The sequence below is a fragment of the Eucyclogobius newberryi genome, unplaced genomic scaffold, assembly GCF_026437365.1.
Source record: "Eucyclogobius newberryi isolate DKJ021-1_F unplaced genomic scaffold, fEucNew1.0.hap1 SCAF_21, whole genome shotgun sequence".
NCBI lineage: Eukaryota > Metazoa > Chordata > Actinopteri > Gobiiformes > Gobiidae > Eucyclogobius > Eucyclogobius newberryi.
In genome coordinates this window covers 7,998,984-8,017,190 of record NW_027315846.1, presented here as the reverse complement: position 1 = coordinate 8,017,190, position 18,207 = coordinate 7,998,984, and the positions used below count along the sequence as shown (strand labels likewise).

At 38.8% G+C, this 18,207-nt stretch overlaps 2 protein-coding genes across 3 annotated transcripts in view; both read left to right on the top strand.

The window, feature by feature from the left end:
• The window catches only part of LOC140371108 (mitogen-activated protein kinase kinase kinase 7-like), a 298,187-nt gene that overhangs the window by 133,650 nt on the left and 146,330 nt on the right, over positions 1-18,207 (top strand). The window lies entirely within an intron of this gene.
• The window catches only part of rragd (ras-related GTP binding D), an 82,772-nt gene that overhangs the window by 8,167 nt on the left and 56,398 nt on the right, over positions 1-18,207 (top strand). The window contains exon 5 of the mRNA XM_072458413.1: positions 10,254-10,396. Coding sequence (XP_072314514.1) covers positions 10,254-10,396 — 143 coding nt within the window. The remainder of the gene's footprint in view (positions 1-10,253; positions 10,397-18,207) is intronic.

Below are 18,207 nucleotides of genomic sequence, written 5' to 3'. Positions count from 1 at the left end.
ACTATGTTTGAAAGCCGGTATCTTTTCATTTCTACTCCACTAATTTAATACATTTGACAGTTCTCAAAATCGGTGTGCATTTTGTAACTTTTCTCGTGAAGAGCACAACATCTACTCGTCTCTCTGTTGCTGTCCTGGCTTTAACATAGTGTACTTTAAACACGTTACACAGTGTACTTTAAAAACGTAACATAGTGTACTTTAAACACGTTACACAGTGTACTTTAAAAACGTAACATAGTGTACTTTAAACACGTTACACAGTGTACTTTAAAAACGTAACATAGTGTACTTTAAACACGTTACACAGTGTACTTTAAAAACGTAACATAGTGTACTTTAAACACGTTACACAGTGTACTTTAAAAACGTAACATAGTGTACTTTAAACACGTTACATAGTGTACTTTAAACACGTAACATAGTGTACTTTAAACACGTTACATAGTGTACTTTAAACACGTTACATAGTGTACTTCAAACACGTTACATTGTGTACTTTAAACACGTTACATAGTGTACTTTAAACATGTTACATAGTGTACATTAAACACGTTACATAGTGTACTTCAAACACGTTACATAGTGTACTTTAAACACGTTACATAGTGTACTTTAAACACGTTACATAGTGTACTTTAAACACGTTACATAGTGTACTTTAAACACGTTACATAGTGTACTTTAAACACGTTACATAGTGTACTTCAAACACGTTACATGGTGTACTTCAAACACGTTACATAGTGTACTTTAAACACGTTACATAGTGTACTTTGTGTACTTTAAACACGTTACATAGTGTACTTTAAACACGTTACATACTGTACTTTAAACACGTTACATAGTGTACTTCAAACACGTTACATAGTGTACTTTAAACACGTTACATAGTGTACTTCAAACACGTTACATTGTGTACTTTAAACACGTTACATAGTTTGCTTCTAACACGCTACATAGTGTACTTCAAACACGTTACATAGTGTACTTTAAACACGTTACATAGTGTACTTTGTGTACTTTAAACACGTTACATAGTGTACTTTAAACACGTTACATAGTGTACTTCAAACACGTTACATAGTGTACTTTAAACACGTTACATAGTGTACTTCAAACACGTTACATTGTGTACTTTAAACACGTTACATAGTTTGCTTCTAACACGTTACATAGTGTACTTTAAACACGTTACATAGTGTACTTTAAACACGTTACATACTGTACTTTAAACACGTTACATAGTGTACTTTAAACACGTTACATAGTGTACTTCAAACACGTTACATAGTGTACTTTAAACACGTTACATAGTGTACTTTAAACACGTTACATAGTGTACTTCAAACACGTTACATAGTGTACTTTAAACACGTTGCATAGTGTACTTTAAACACGTTACATAGTGTACTTTAAACACGTTACATAGTGTACTTCAAACACGTTACATAGTGTACTTTAAACACGTTACATAGTGTACTTTAAACACATTACATAGTGTACTTCAAACACGTTACATAGTGTACTTTAAACACGTTACATAGTTTGCTTCTAACACGTTACATAGTGTACTTTAAACACGTTACATACTGTACTTTAAACACGTTACATAGTGTACTTTAAACACGTTACATACTGTACTTTAAACACGTTACATAGTGTACTTTAAACACGTTACATACTGTACTTTAAACACGTTACATAGTGTACTTTAAACACGTTACATACTGTACTTTAAACACGTTACATAGTGTACTTTAAACACGTTACATACTGTACTTTAAACACGTTACATACTGTACTTTAGACACGTTACATACTGTACTTTAAACACGTTACATACTGTACTTTAGACACGTTACATACTGTACTTTAAACACGTTACATAGTGTACTTTAAACACGTTACATACTGTACTTTAAACACGTTACATACTGTACTTCAAACACGTTACATAGTGTACTTTAAACACGTTACATAGTGTACTTTAAACACGTTACATAGTGTACTTCAAACACGTTACATAGTGTACTTCAAACACTTTTCATAGTGTACTTTAAACACGTTACATAGTGTACTTTAAACACGTTACATAGTGTACTTTGTGTACTTTAAACACGTTACATAGTGTACTTTAAACACGTTACATAGTGTACTTTAAACACGTCACATAGTGTACTTTGTGTACTTTAAACACGTTACCTAGTGTACTTTAAACACGTTACATAGTGTACTTTAAACACGTTACGTAGTGTACTTTAAACACGTTCCATTGAGTACTTTAAACACGTTACATAGTGTACTTTAAACACGTTACATAGTGTACTTTAAACACGTTACGTAGTGTACTTTAAACACGTTACATAGTGTACTTTAAACACGTTACATAGTGTACTTTAAACACGTTACATAGTGTACTTTAAACACGTTACGTAGTGTACTTTAAACACGTTACATAGTGTACTTTAAACACGTTACATAGTGTACTTTAAACACGTTACATAGTGTACTTTAAACACGTTTTGCACAGTACTCTGGCACAATCAGAGCAGAGCAGCGTACACAATCAACAGACGACATGAACAGTCCAGAGTTGTCTTTTGTGATCCCTTCTCCTTTTTGAAGGATGAAAGCAGCTCACAGCGACAAAGAGACTCGTTTGTGCTGCGCCCACACAGTTCAGAGGGGGCAGAGGTCACCGTGCACGTCTTTGTATCACACCATCACACCTTGTCTATTCCTCAGAGAAAAGCTTTTGTTCTTGCATGTTTTGTGCTTAATGTGGTTTTACACGTGGAGCTGATGTTTTCAATACAACGTTTCACTTACAATGTTGGCATTTGATCTAAAATGTTGGATGTGACCGGGTGAATTTATGCTCTGGTTTAGTTTAATTCAAAGTGAAAGTTATGAGCACTTTTGTATTATAATTAGGATGGTTATGGCTTATAGCAGGGATTTCAGATGTGAGCTTGAAAAAGAAAAGAAAAGAGGAAGATTCAAACTTAACAGCTAGACTTATAATTAAAAGGATGACATTTTGAAATGCTACTATAATATAATTTCTATTCACTTAATATCACGGCTGGGCAAAATGGCAAACCAATGGATTTAGTTAAGTTTTTATTTAAACGGACAATGTACAGAGACCTTAAGATAATACAAAAAAGAGATGTCCCACACTAGATTGGAGTTAAATGTTTAGTTTTTATCTGCAGCCCCTGATTTGCAGAAATTGATTATACAATGCAATTACACCAAGTTAACAATTCACACTCTCTGACCCACGCAATCAGTCCATAGATTACATATCACACTTTCAAAGCATATCGAATAGTAAAAACACTATTATTATCCAGTGCGTGATATAAAACAGAAAACAAGACGGCGCTACATTGGGCAAATATCTCCTGGTCAGTGCTGGAAAATCTGACTGTTCCACAACCACAAAATCACTTTTTCATAGTGATAGTATTTCTCTTTTAAATAAAATGTATTTCATTTATTTGTATTTATTTTTTATTTATTTGATTTATTCTATTTGATTTATTTTATTTATTTTATTTATTTTATTTATTTGATTTGATTTATTTGATTTATTTTATTTATTTTATTTATTTTATTTATTTTATTTATTTTATTTATTTTATTTATTTTATTCTATTTCATTATTAATTTTCCACACTATGGCTTTAAACATATCTATCTCAGTGGAGTCAAGCAGGTGATAATTATCTTTTTGCAGTGACTTTCTACACAACCCAATATAACAATGAATAGTTTTTACCTCCTGTCGTGTTGTTAAGGGACATATTTTCAAACTGCATTTACTTGTTTTAAGGAAACAGCTCCACAAATGCAACTCTTCTTAATTGGATGTTTTGGCCTGTGGAGTGTAGAATTTGCCACGACTGTAATACCTGTAAACACGCCGCAAATAAACTCAAATATGGTCAAAATAAAACATTTATTCTTCGGAGAGACACTTGCGAGATCCACCGTCTCGCCTCATATCTTCAGTGATTACATGAATACATAATTATATGCTTTTATTCATAAACCGGTGTGTTTATTTATATGCATAATATGTACTTTATACTGTATATGGAACGTTTGAGTGCAAAACGTTTTTTAATAAATCCAAACATAATAGAGCACTCAATCACTCTATCAAACTAATTTGACCATGACCCTAATAGTTTAGTTAAAGGTGCTGTATATAACTCCATCCATCCATCCATCTTCTGCCGCTTTATCCGGGGCCGGGTCGCGGGGGCAGCAGTCTGAGCAGGGACTCCCAGACCTCCTTCTCCCCAGACACTTCCTCTAACTCCTCCGGGGGGATCCCGAGGCGTTCCCAGGCCAGCCGAGAGACATAGTCTCTCCAGCGTGTCCTGGGTCTTCCCCGGAGCCTCTTCCCGGTGGGACATGCCTGAAACACCTCCCGAGGGAGGCGCCCAGGAGGCATCCGGAACAGATGCCCGAGCCACCTCAGCTGGCTCCTCTCGACGTGAGTATATAACTCCGCCCCTAAATCTCCACACACCCATGTTATTGCTTTGGAATGTTCCACAATATGGCATTAAACCAAACCCTAACCCCATCAAACCTATTCATGTAACTTGGCCTTGTGGTGTCACCTGGTTGTCTCCATGTCAGTGAATTTAATGCCATACTGTGCAACATTCAAGGTGAAGCAGTAACATAAGATAAGATATTCCTTTATTGTCCACACATGGGGAAATTTCATTGTTGCAACGCAGGTAGATACAGAGGAAAAGGACAGATAACTTATAGGAAGTTTAAAAAACACTCTTAATAGAAGAACTCTTATAAACAAAACTCTTATAAACAAAAACTCCTATTGATAGAACCTCTCATTTCCTAATAAGGAATGGAGGGGAAAAATAAAGATGAAATAAAATAAAAACAGCTAGCGTAAGACAAGATAATACTAATAATAATAATGGTAAAATAAAGACTCTATTTACATCAGTTATATGCACATGAATGTGACATTATTGCATGTGAGTACGACAGTAATTGCACATGAATATGACATCTCCAATCAGACCAACAGGTGACAGACGTTCCATCAGAAAAGTTACACAGTGCACCTTTAAAGTGAGGGTATCCATCACTTAAGTCAATATATTGCACAATAGAAAATAAATCATTAAAATACTTTGATTCCTCATCCGAAAACACGATCCATCCATCTGCTTATCTGAGGCCGGGGCGCGGGGGCAGCACTCGAAGCAAGGACTCCCAGACTTCCATCTATCCAGACACTTCCTCCAACACCCCCCGGCGGGATCCCGAGGCGTTCCCAGGCCAGCCGAGAGACAGGATTTTTCTATTACTGACCCCTGGTGGCTGCATTAAGGAGCTACAGATATAAGACACGCACTTTTCAAGAAGCTTTTAAAACTTTTGTTGACAGAATTACATTTCCTTTTCTTTTGCCAAACATAGTTCATGAACAAACCCTACAAAATACCATCTCTCTGTTGAAGCAAATGTCATGTATTTTATTTCATTCTCGACATTTTGCCAAATCGCTCGTATCACTTAATCGAGTTAGGTCAAAATAATAAATAAGTTGGTATTTTAATGACTGACTAAAAGCTCAGTTGGAGGAACTTTTAGTACTTTGATCTTAGTGGGACCGAACAGCCCCTGAGAGTAGCTGGTATTTATTTGTATTTATTTCCCGTCTCCATGGAATAAATTAGAACGGGACCATGCACTCTGCCTCACTGCGTGTCTTTTAAAACATTCTCAAATTTTAGGCATCAACAGGGATTAATAATGAATAGCAGCGGCAAGTTTTGAAAAATGTATTTACTCACTTCCCCAGCTCTAAAATTGTGTTTAACTTAACGCTCCGCTGGGGCTGCACCATGAGAGAAGAGGTTGTTTTCTTAAATTAACATCCAGCCCGAGAATCATTTCGACAAGACTACTCTGTATGCCGGGAAATACTTGTTTTTTGTGTTGACTATAAATCAGAGCCACGGCAGCGTCATTTGCTGCGAGACGTTTGAGCAAACAAATGTGTGTGTGTTTTTGTTTTATATATGTTTTTTGAAGTTGTAGAATGTGTAAGTCAAGAAAAGCCTAAATCAAAAGTATAATACATCTGTTTAATGTTCATTTACAAGGCTTTTTCTGTCAAACCTTTTCTTCATATCGATTACAGAACTAAAACCCTTCTTGTTCAGGTCATTTGAGATCTGATATTTGTCATCAAACTGCAATGAATTCTGGGAAAAAATTGTGCACAGCCAACAATACTTTCCTGTTTTCATAGTGTGATGGAGTTAAAGTTGTTACATGTCTCTGTTGTTTCATATTGTCTTAGAAATGAGATGTTCTTTCTAGCTTTGTCGGAACAATTCTGTATTTCCCCCCAAATATTTTCTTCATAATGCTTATACTTCATCGCTATGAGAGCCTCGCTGTTTTGCATTTATTATTTTAAGATGCTCGTTTTGTAAAACAGATCATACATTGCAACTGCTGTGTGGCAATGATCATGAATATTCACATTTTAAGCATTTTCATGGCTCTACTGTGACAGGATTGACATTTTGGGGCCATGTTTTAGTTTAAATCGAGCAGTGTGCGCTTCATCTGCCAATACTCAATATTACTGCATGAAATAAACAAAAGCACATCTTGTTCCAGAAGCTGCTGGTCTTACATGGTTATTAGTTATATAAGTATTTCAATCAAGAATATCTGTGTACCTAACTTATTTCTGTGGGGATTTGGTCCAGCTACAGCCATAACATAACGTCTTATTGGTTAGATAGTTTGAATATTTCTCACTTTTTGTTGTTGTGCCCTGGATAACTTTCATTAATAAATACATGTGTTTAACAATAAGGCTTAGCAAAATAATATGTCTGTTTGCCGTAATCCGACCGACCCGATATAAAACCAGCCGACTCAAACATGAATATCAGCATTTCGTTAAAAAAACATCAAATTCTTTTATTTTTCAAATTATTCGCCGACTCACTGACCCAGTATTTCCTATAGCGCAATGTTGCTTTATTATTAAGCAGTAGTTAATTTAACTTTCGTCTCAAGGGACAAATAACGCAAGTTTGTACTCATTTTCGATCCTACAGGTGCATCTGTAACAAAAAGATAATGCATGATTGAACTTATTACTCTGAGCCTGTTGACTTATCTCTGTCAGCGCCACTGGCCTGCCCACCATTCATGTCGCTCTGTATCATGGTGTGGCTTGATTTAAATTTGCCTCGCACTTTGCATTCTGGGATTGAAACACGCCCAGCAGCGTCATCACAACAAACATGGCAGAGCCCGTGTCCCCCCCGCTCGCCTTCGCTACCAAAATAAAGGATAGTGGCGTACAAAAGGTTGATTGAAATGTCTTAAAATCGTGAGATTTAGTCTCCCGATCGGGTTGATCGAGACGTTTTCCGTCATTGACTGTTGAAGCCTGACCCCTGGACTGTTGAAGCCTGACCCCTGGACTGTTGAAGCCTGACCCCTGGACTGCTGAAGCCTGACCCCTGGACTGTTGAAGCCTGACCCCTGGACTGTTGAAGCCTGACCCCTGGACTGCTGAAGCCTGACCCCTGGACTGCTGAAGCCTGACCCCTGGTGGTCACTCCAAGTCAAAAAATGGCAAAATTTGAATTTTTTTTTGCCTTCAAAGTTAAAAATATAAGAATTTACCTACCGTCTGACCCACTTGAAAAATGTTGGGTCGGGTTACAGCAAACATACAATTCATTTGGGGTAGCCTAATCAGAAGGTTTTTTGGCAATCCAGCAAAAAATAAATAAATGCTAAAATGTCTTTATTTGTTGAGGCTCAGACAATATGAAAGAATTGTACAATTACCCACAAAAATGCTGCAATATAATGTGTTTATAAGATTACGACCACATTTTTGAGGTTGTTTTTCTATTATAAAAGATTGTTAATATATACAAAACAATGCCCACTCTAAACCATATAAAGAAACTGTGCGCACTATTGCACTCTAATGCCCTAAAGACAAATATGAAAGAATTGTAAAATGACCCACAAAAATTCAGCAATATAATGTGTTTATAAGATTACGACCACATTTTTGAGGTTGTTTTTCTATTATAAAAGACGGACCCACGTTAATATTCACAAAAACAACGGCCACTCTAAACCAAACAAAGAAAATGCGCGCACTATTACACTTTTACGCCCTAAACATCTTTCTAATCTTTAAAAGTGTGCGCTGAATTGCTTGCGTTCATTCTTTTGACCGTTCTTTAACTGTCTCCTTGCTGTGGAGGACAAGCAGCACTCATCAATGCTCTTTGACAGCTCTGTGTCTTTGAGCAGCTGCTGCACAAGCTCAGATAAAACTAAAAGTACTTTACCTCCAAAATATGTTCCATTTGTTCTCGTTTTATGTATATTTTGTTTGCCTTCTAACCCAAAGTCTTCAAAGAGGAATTGGGTGGCAGATAACAAAAGCCCATTTTTAAATAACGACTTTGTTCCCTGGTCTGAAGACAGTTACGGTAATCACCTTAAAGCAGCGTTCATCGTAAACACAATACACATTTATTCTGTACAGCCCCTGCTTTTGTGGTAAATACAAGTGACTCATAATGGTTTGTTTATTTTGCAATATGTTATTTACAATAATCTTAAAGCGAGAAACATTCATCTGTTTTCTTATGCTCTTCTATGCTTGTTTGTGACCGTTTGTGCGACATTTTCCTCACTAACGTTGCATTGTTTACAACTAAGCATATTTAGTTGATCTATTTATCAATGGGCTCAGCTCCGGTTGTGGACTATAAGAGGCAGAGCGCTCAGTCCCTGAACCACGGGTCATTTTTAAATTACTTCTCAAAGCATTTATGTTCATTTAATAAAGAGACGATCCATATTCAAAACAATAAAATGCATAAACTATTGCTTACCTATTCCTGTAAACACGCAGGGTTATAGCCGAAGCTTCCATTTCCACACTCTTACAGATTACAGATAAATGTACTGGTCAAACTAACACTTCACTTACTCTCGCAGCATTATAAATTAAAACATTCTCGTTTGAATTGGCCCTTAAAACAACTTAACCTCTTCTGTATTTCTGTGTGTGCATTTGTGACTGAGCGAACTGTGTTATGGTGAAACGCTTTGGATGTCTCAAATCAAAGGTGTTTTTATGATGTTAAAACTCTCCTCGGGGAGATGCTATTGCTTTGCCTGTTTATCTCCATGGAAACAAGCAGGTGACAGCAGTTATAGGTCAGATCCGTGAAGAGGCGAGTCCACTCACAGTATGAATGCATGTTTGTTTAAGATATACTGTATTTCTGTGCGTTCACACTGGTTTGGTTTTGAGGCCAGTTCAGTTTAGATTTGGTTCTGGTCCTGTTTCCAGTCGTCCTGATCTAGTCCTGTTTCCAGTCGTCCTGATCTGGTCCTGTTTCCAGTCCAGTCCTGATCTAGTCCTGTTTCCAGTCGTCCTGATCTAGTCCTGTTTCCAGTCGTCCTGATCTAGTCCTGTTTCCAGTCGTCCTGATCTAGTCCTGTTTCCAGTCGTCCTGATCTAGTCCTGTTTCCAGTCGTCCTGATCTAGTCCTGTTTCCAGTCCAGTCCTGATCTAGTCCTGTTTCCAGTCGTCCTGATCTAGTCCTGTTTCCAGTCCAGTCCTGATCTAGTCCTGTTTCCAGTCGTCCTGATCTAGTCCTGTTTCCAGTCGTCCTGATTTGGTTCTGTTTCCAGTCGTCCTGATCTAGTCCTGTTTCCAGTCCAGTCCTGTTCTAGTCCTGTTTCCAGTCCAGTCCTGTTCTAGTCCTTTTTCCAGTCCAGTCCTGATCTGGTCCTGTTTCCAGTCCAGTCCTGATCTGGTCCTGTTTCCAGTCCAGTCCTGATCTGGTCCTGTTTCCAGTCCAGTCCTGTTCTGGTCCTGTTTCTAGTCCTGTTTAGTTCCAAATTAAGTCCCAATATTTATGTGTGACAACATCCTCTTCACTGCAATAAACACGACTGTAATTGAATAAAGGCAAGATCGATTTGTTTAATGCCATACTGTGGAACATTCCAGTGAAAGCAGTAACATCTCCATGGAGACAAAGAGGTGGTGGACTCCCAATCAAAAACGTTACGTAGTGCGACTTCAATATCTCTTTGAAGAAATGTATATTATCGGTTTTCTCTTATTATCGGTTTTCTCGGTCGCTTTTCTTCACGTTTGTCCCTCTTTGTCGCAGAACTCGGGCATCGAAAAGGCCTTCCTGTTCGACGTGGTGAGTAAGATCTACGTGGCGACGGACAGCTGCCCGGTGGACATGCAGACCTACGAGCTGTGCTGCGACATGATTGACGTGGTCATCGACATCTCCTGCATCTATGGGTGAGGCTCGGGACGGCATGAAAGACGGGACGTTATCTCCGTTTCCGGCCGCGGGGATTAAACGCCAGTCGCCCAAATGCCACAAAATACACAAAGTATAGACGGCGGATCCGGTTTCACACAGCTTTGTTTGACTCGGTAAATGTCGAAAGAATTACCGAGTGCCCTTCCTGACAAACTGACGTGAGGTGTTAATACGTAACTGTGGATTTTGTGCTGTTTTGTATGAAATCATTTTGAAAGTACTGGGTGATTATGTCCAAAATGTATGTAACTGGCACAAGAAAGGGGTAAATTTGCTTACCTTTTATATTTTATTCATCTATTAAGCTTTATTTAACCAGGTAAAACCCATTGCACTAAAATAACAACATTGTAAAAGATTTAAAAGCACAGCGTTGTGTTTTGATAGACAATATTTACTGTATTTGCTTGATCGTGAGTTTGTTGCTAAAAATTGCACTTAGTAGTTATGTGACATTATTTAATTTTTAAAGAATTTGTTTTACTTCTAAACAACAGCAAGGATATTTCCCAGAATATTATATATTATTATGTTATAATATGTCACATTTGACATTTCAAGTGGAAAATGGAGACACAATACATGACATTTTTCAACATTAGAATTTCTAAAATAATAATAATAGACATTAGTCTTCAATGGCACTTGTCCAGACTCTCAAATTTGCTTTATAGTAATTTTTAAAGTTATTCAGTACTATTGTAGCCACATCTGCCCTGGGGTAGAATAACAGAAACACCAGCAATAACAGACTCACACACCACATTCAGACACATTCTTATAACTATAATGTGTTCGTTTGACAAGATAAAGCACATTTGTAATTGGTAAACGCAGAATTGTTTCATTTTGTAGGACAAGAAAGTCACTAAATCTTTGTGACGTAAGAAATATTGTACATTTCTTTTGTGTTTTCTTTGACACTTATGTGCTGTTTGCTGGTAAAACTTTCGCTCACTTTTAGCCAGACTTGTGCATGAGTTTAATTACAGCCTTTCACGTTGACAGTACACGCCGCTTCTTTCATGCACTTTATATAATTAAACTTCAAATTAGAAACATCTTCAATTTCATCCTCCCCACGATCCATTTTGAATCTCCGTTTATTAGTCGATCACTTCTGTTCGTGCTGAGAACCGGCTGGTTTATTAAACATTCATTTCAGGGCAGCCACGTCGTTTCACGAGAATAGAAACGTCTTCGCTGATTACAATTTTCCATTTACTGCCGTCCTCGTCTCTCCGTCGGGTTCATTGACTTCGGAGAGCGCAGCTGGAGTGAGTCAGCTTTATCTACCGACAAAAAGGGCTGATATATTTAGCTCCTCGCTTCTTTCCCTTAACGCCCCGCTACGGAGCATCCCGGTTAAGTCCCAGGACATCCCAATTAAAAACGCCCCGCAGAGAGAGAAAACGGCTAGAAAATGATCAGGGCGCTGCCAGCTTTGGTTCAGGTTTCCCCCCGTGGACCTTAAACCATATCGAGGTTCCGCTAACTGTATACAGCGTGCAATGTGCATCACGTTTACTGCGAGCCGAGAGCCTATATCGTTTTATCATCATTAACAAGGCGGGAAAGTAGCTACTCTAAAGTGAAATGATGTTTTGCAGCAGCAGCAATGGCAGCATAGATCGTATAAAGGCAGACAAGCAGTAGACAACGGTGCGCTGTAAAAATGATGCAGCATTTCCCTCAAGCGGAGAAAAGAAATGTGTCCGTGGCAGGTATAAACATACTCCTGCAGGTAAACGACTAAAGGACTTGACACGTCAGTACGGATATCGATTAAGGCTGCACAATGTATTGCGAAAGTATCGATATTGCTGTATTGGTTATAATAATTCTTATCAAAACAAACAAAATGTATCACAATAAGACTTAGGCCTCCATCTGACAAAAAAGCCAGAGTTTATTCATGATTTTCCTTGTTCAGAGTTAATTAGCCTTTATTTAGTCCTAATTTAGTTAGTTTAATTTGAACAGAATGTCTCATTGACCAATACATAAGATCAGGTATGAAATAACTTGTTTTAATGTCTCCGATCATATCACTTATTTCCAATATTTTAAATGGCAAAGCCCAAACATTAAAGTCAAATTGTACTTTTGCCATTACAGTGAACCCTCGTTTATCGCGGGGGTTACGTTCCAAAAAGAACCCGCGATAGGCGAAATCCGTGAAGTAGAAACCTTAATTTTTTTACAGTTATTATACAATAAAATACTCCATAAAACATTGAAAGCAAGGAACAAAACATTTTTACAGGCCCAAGCATTTGTTTAACAAATAAAAGTACTGTATAAACGTTTGTTGTTGTTTTAAGTTTAACTTTTTCTGCGATAGTTGGCATCTTCCTCTGCCTTATGGGCCCGACCGCAAGTGCCTTTTGTTAGTTTCTTAAGTTTCACTTCTCTAAGTTTCACTTCTCATGCCTGACAGCTAGGGGGCGATACTGTTCTGTTTACCTGTATTACGTGTCTGGGTGGGACCGAGGGAGACGTTGTTGTGTTGGCTAACGGGAACGTGGTGTTCGCTAAATAAATGAACCAAACCTAAGGTGGAGTTATCATTTGGACTAACACCTTTGTCGGTGCAGAACGTTTTGTCGACATTGTGGGTGTCAATAACGGTGTAACGTTATTGACACACAGGTAGAGAAGACGAGGAGAGACTGTTTAGCCAATCAGAACGCAGAACACAATGCATGATGCAAATCCATGAAGCAGCGAGACCGTGAAAAGTGAACCGCGTTATAGCGAGGGTTCACTGTACCTCCAAAATGTATTTTGTCTGATGTGTTGATGATTTATTGAATTTATTTGGTTTATGTAAAAAGTCGCCCTATCCAAAGTAAAATTACAGTTGATATAAGTAAAAATGTATTCATCACTATGAAATCCTACGTTAGACCCGCTCGCGACAAACAATCAAACAAACACTGAAATATAAATAATTTTTGGTACTTTTTATGATGCTGGAGTAAACATAAAGTTGACCTAATATATAATGAAAGTTTAGAATGAGAAAATCCACAAACATAGGAACTTTCTTTGGTGATTCAGTGCAACATACAACGATGAGCAATAATAAAACAACTTATATAATTTAAATTTACTATAGGATAAAAATAAAAATAGGCTTATTACTATGTTCACAGCATTTACAGGTAAATTTACAGTTGTAGTGCAGGAAATGAACAGTGCAGTGAGTAATTGATTAAAGTGTAGTTAAAGTGGCAGGTGTTAGAAGTGTTCATGAGTCCAACGGCAGAGGGAAAGAAACTGTTCTTATGGCGAGAGATTCTGCTCCGGATGGATGTTAGCCTCCTGCCTGAGGGGAGTGGCCTCCTGCCTGAGGGGAGTGGCCTCCTGCCTGAGGGGAGTGGCCTCCTGCCTGAGGGGAGTGGCCTCCTGCCTGAGGGGAGTGGCTCAAATAGTCCATGTCCAAGGTGAGAAGGGTCAGCTGTGATCCGACCTGCTCGTCCCAGAGCCCTGGAAACGTACAGGTCCTGCAGAGATGGAAGTCTGCAGCTGATCACCTTCTCAGCAGAGCACACAATGCACTGTAGTCTCTGTTTGTCCCATCCAAACTATCTTTGGGAACTACTACTACTACTCCACTGCCTTATTGGTTGACTTTTTGGAAGTCCTCACTACAGGTTCGGAGGGCTTTAGCCTCTGTCTGTACGTGGGGATCAGGTGAACCATGACGTGATCTGAAGAACGCACAGCGGCTTGGGCCGTGGCGCGAAAGGCAGGACTTTAATAAACTGTCTGTACTTTGGTAGTTTATGGCTGAGATTCCCCTTGTTAGGATAATACACATGGAGTCCGGGAAGGTCCGCTCCACACTCAAACCTGGTCCATGAGTGTGCGCTGGAATGAAAACAGCGGCCAGATTGAATGAGGCAAACTCACGTGGAGAATATAAGTGTTTGCAGTTAATGAAAAGATATTCCAGAGCAGGAGATCAGTGTATGGCATCTGAAGACCAGGTGTTTTTAATGTAAAAACAGACTCCCTCACATCGTGTTTTTCCCCGGGAGAGATCCCTTTGTCTGTCGGAACGTAGCAGCTGGAAGCCCTCAAGCTGTACCACGCAGTCCAGGACCGACTCAGTGAAGAACAAAACAGAAGATGAAGAAAAGTCTCCGTTTTGTCTCATCAGCAGCACCAGTTCATCCAGTTTGTTGGAAAGTGAGTTCACGTTAGAAAGGAAATTCCCAGGTAAGGGCGTTTCCTAAGGCGCACGGGGGGCCCTTTCCCGTTTTCCTCGTCTGCTGCGTCTCTGTCTTTTGGCCAAAAAAGGACTCATTTTGCACTGGAACTAAATCCGTTGGAGCTCTTCACGAGTGTAAGAACACACAATTTACGTACAGAAACAGACAAAACAAAGTGCACTGAAACACCAGGGCGGCCATCTGTGCTAACATATCAACTTTATCACTGTTTTTCCAGTTCAGTGTTGCAGCTCATGTAAATTATGTCACTTTAAATACATGTAATAAATTGGCCTTGTCGAATGTCTCTACTTTTGTTTCTGTGCAGAATAGTTGGATTAAAAGCTTTTCACACTGTGTAGGTAGAAAAGTGAAGTCATGTGTCGAATGCTAATGTAAAGTGTTAGATGTATAGATTCTTTAGCACTTTAAAGAGATTTATGTATTATAACTGCATTAATATAGGTGATTTTACATTATTATAAGGAGGAAGTTGAAAGATGGAGGTGCTAATCCTCTGTCAACGGTAACAAAACGGTTTCAAAACATATAGTGGATAGATTTGCTGTTAATGTTATTTGCCTTCTGCGTTTGACCCGTCCTTCGATCTCGCTGCACAGTGGTTGTTGGCTTGCATACTTTTTGACTTTGAAGAATATATGTATATGTTTGTGCTCTTCATTGTCCTTGTCGGGAAGTGTGTCCTCTGCATTTAATCCGTTCTTCCCCCCAGGGCCTCGGGTCCACCTGTCAGACGCCGTGGGCGACTAAGCTCCAAATTAAGAAGATTAGGAATAAAACGTGACTATTAACAGGGCCCGCCACTTGCTTTTCTCCATGGGGTGTTATTGCTTTTCTCAGAATGTTCCATTGTACAGCATTACGCTCATGGAGGTAAGCACAGGAACGCCACTAGGCCAAGTTACAGGTCTGATCTGTGCTGAGGCGAACCCGCTAGAGTGCCTGTAATTCAATAAAAGCAGGAGAGATACGTGTAATGCTGTAGTGTGGAACATTCCAGACAAAGCAATAACATTTCTACTCTGGCTCTACTCAAAATATTGAATTGACAATATATTGCGATAGAGTTCTTAGCAATACGTGCATCAATACAGTTTTACACTATCATAATCATTATATTTTACCTCTATTTTTTCCCCCTCAATCTATGAACTGCTATGTGTTCTTAAAGGCGGTATGGACGATTTTTCGGCGATTTGAGAACGCAGGCGGAAGTGCGCATGCGCCCTCCCCCGTGCGGACTGATACAACACACACGTGCGTTTGTTTATTTGCGAACTGTCTTTCTCCGTCTTCATTTTGCCCCGTACACTGAGGGAACTATATTATGATAGATCCATGCGCTTAGGCACGCGGAAACGTGAGGACGAGCCTGACGCGGCTGCAGGTGAGCGGTAGGTGCGTTTTATGATTGATACGTGGCAGGACAAATGATTTATCCACACCACAAGGAAATATGATAAAAAATTTGCTGAAAAAAATCGTCCATACCACCTTTAATAAGCAATGAATTGAATTAAAACAGCGGGGTTTACCTGCTGATGCTGCTTTAAGACTGAATCTGCTGTGCTGGAACGTGACAGTTGTCTTCAGATATTAAAGACCATTGTGAATATGGAATTTTCATACATTTCCTTAGTCTGTATTGTCCAAACATAATTTCAGTGCACTATGTCACTTTAAATACATGTAATAGATTGGCCTTGTCGAATGTCTCTTCTTTTGTTTCTGTGCAGAATAGTTGGATTAAAAGCTTTTCCCACTGTGTAGGTAGAAAAGTCAAGTCATGTGTCTAATGCTAATGTAAAGTGTTAGATGTATAGGTCAATGTCAAATAAATATGGGAAGGAGTGTCTGGAATGCCTGCCAATGTGGTCGGATAGATTTGGATTTGGCCAGGTGTTTTTTTTATTTTTATTTAGTTAATTTTATTGTATTTCTGTAATTTCTTTGTGATTTTAATGCATTTTTTCCTGTTGTGTGAAGCACTTTGAATTACCTTGTGTATGAAATGTGCTCTACAAATAAACTTGCCTTGCCTTACATTTTAACACCAGTTTTAAGGGATATCCATGTTTCAGGACCCATATATACCCATTGGACCCAACAAACTCAGAATAAGTCTTGTATAGTGGACTTATACACAAAGCTCTATTTCTAGGCAGGTGTTGTACTCTCCACCAGAACTGTCGAAGTGCAACTTACATTTTAGGCTCTCTAAGTAAAAATGTGTAAGCTTTGTAAGGCTTATTGTTATAGTTTCTTGGAGGAATGGACATCAAGTCAGACGGCAGTGGTGTATTGATTTTGTGACACACTGTACGTTACTAATCCTTTTGAAATAGAGCTTTAAACCTTGTTACAACATCGTTTCCCCATCACTAGTTTGCTCAAAGTTGTATTTTGATTGATTCCTGCATGTTTGAGTTAACCCTGCATCCTGGGAAAATTCCTGTTTTCATCTACCCCCTAGCCCCGCCCACATCCCTGTTACAACTACTGTATTTATATATATATATATATAGTATAAGTCGCACCAGTCAAAAAATGCATAATAGAGAAGAAAAAAACATACATAAGTCGCACTGGAGTATGAAATGTGCTTGCAAGTGTGAAAATAACAAATAATATCACATATAAGTCGCATTGGAGTATAAGTCGCACCAGTCAAAAAATGCATGATAGAGAAGAAAAAAAATATAAGTCGCACTGGAGTATGAAATGCGGTTGCAAGTGTGAAAATAACAAATAATATCATGTATAAGTCGCTCCGGAGTTTAAGTATATAAGTATAACTATAAGTATAAGACCGCAACCCGGCCAAAACTATGAAAAAAGGTGCGACTTATAGTCCAGAAAATACGGTATGTGAAAAATGAAGACTCATGTTTGGTTCTAAAATGCCTCCTAGCCACTTTTCAAACAGAAAAACATGTCAATGACGCCAGAGCTAGAAGTCCCTGGATCCGTCTCCGTTTCAAAGCCATTTCAGATCAATAGTGTTCTTTAACAATAAACTATAAAGTCAAGTACCTGGAAATATAATACGTCTCCTTTCGAGAGCGGCCGTCTTCAAGGTGATGACGGCATTGCAGCGAACGGCGTGCCAAACAGTGCAGCGGAGGACGTAATGTAAAGCAAATATAACAGCCCGCTTCCTTTGATCGCCGCGCCGATACGGATCGCTCTTCCCGTCTGCGCTTCCACTCCCCCTTCAATTATCACTCCAGCTGGGACCGTAATGAGCTCCTAATCAGAGGCTGAACACCACTGCACGGGCAAGTCTTGAGATTACAGGCCTGAAAGTGAAAATGGCTCAGAATTTAACCTCCATTATCGTGCGGAGATCTGCCGAGAGCTGCTCGCTTTATCTCCCCCAATTAAAATCAAAGAACCACTCCTCTCCTGTTCGGTGGAAACGGAGCCGAAACGGAGCCCATATTGTGCAAAATCATTATATTTGATTGGATTGTTTTGAAGAGCTGAAGTGTGTCATTACCTGAAAAAATATGCAAAAAGTAGAGAGAACAAGTGGTGTTCCAAGA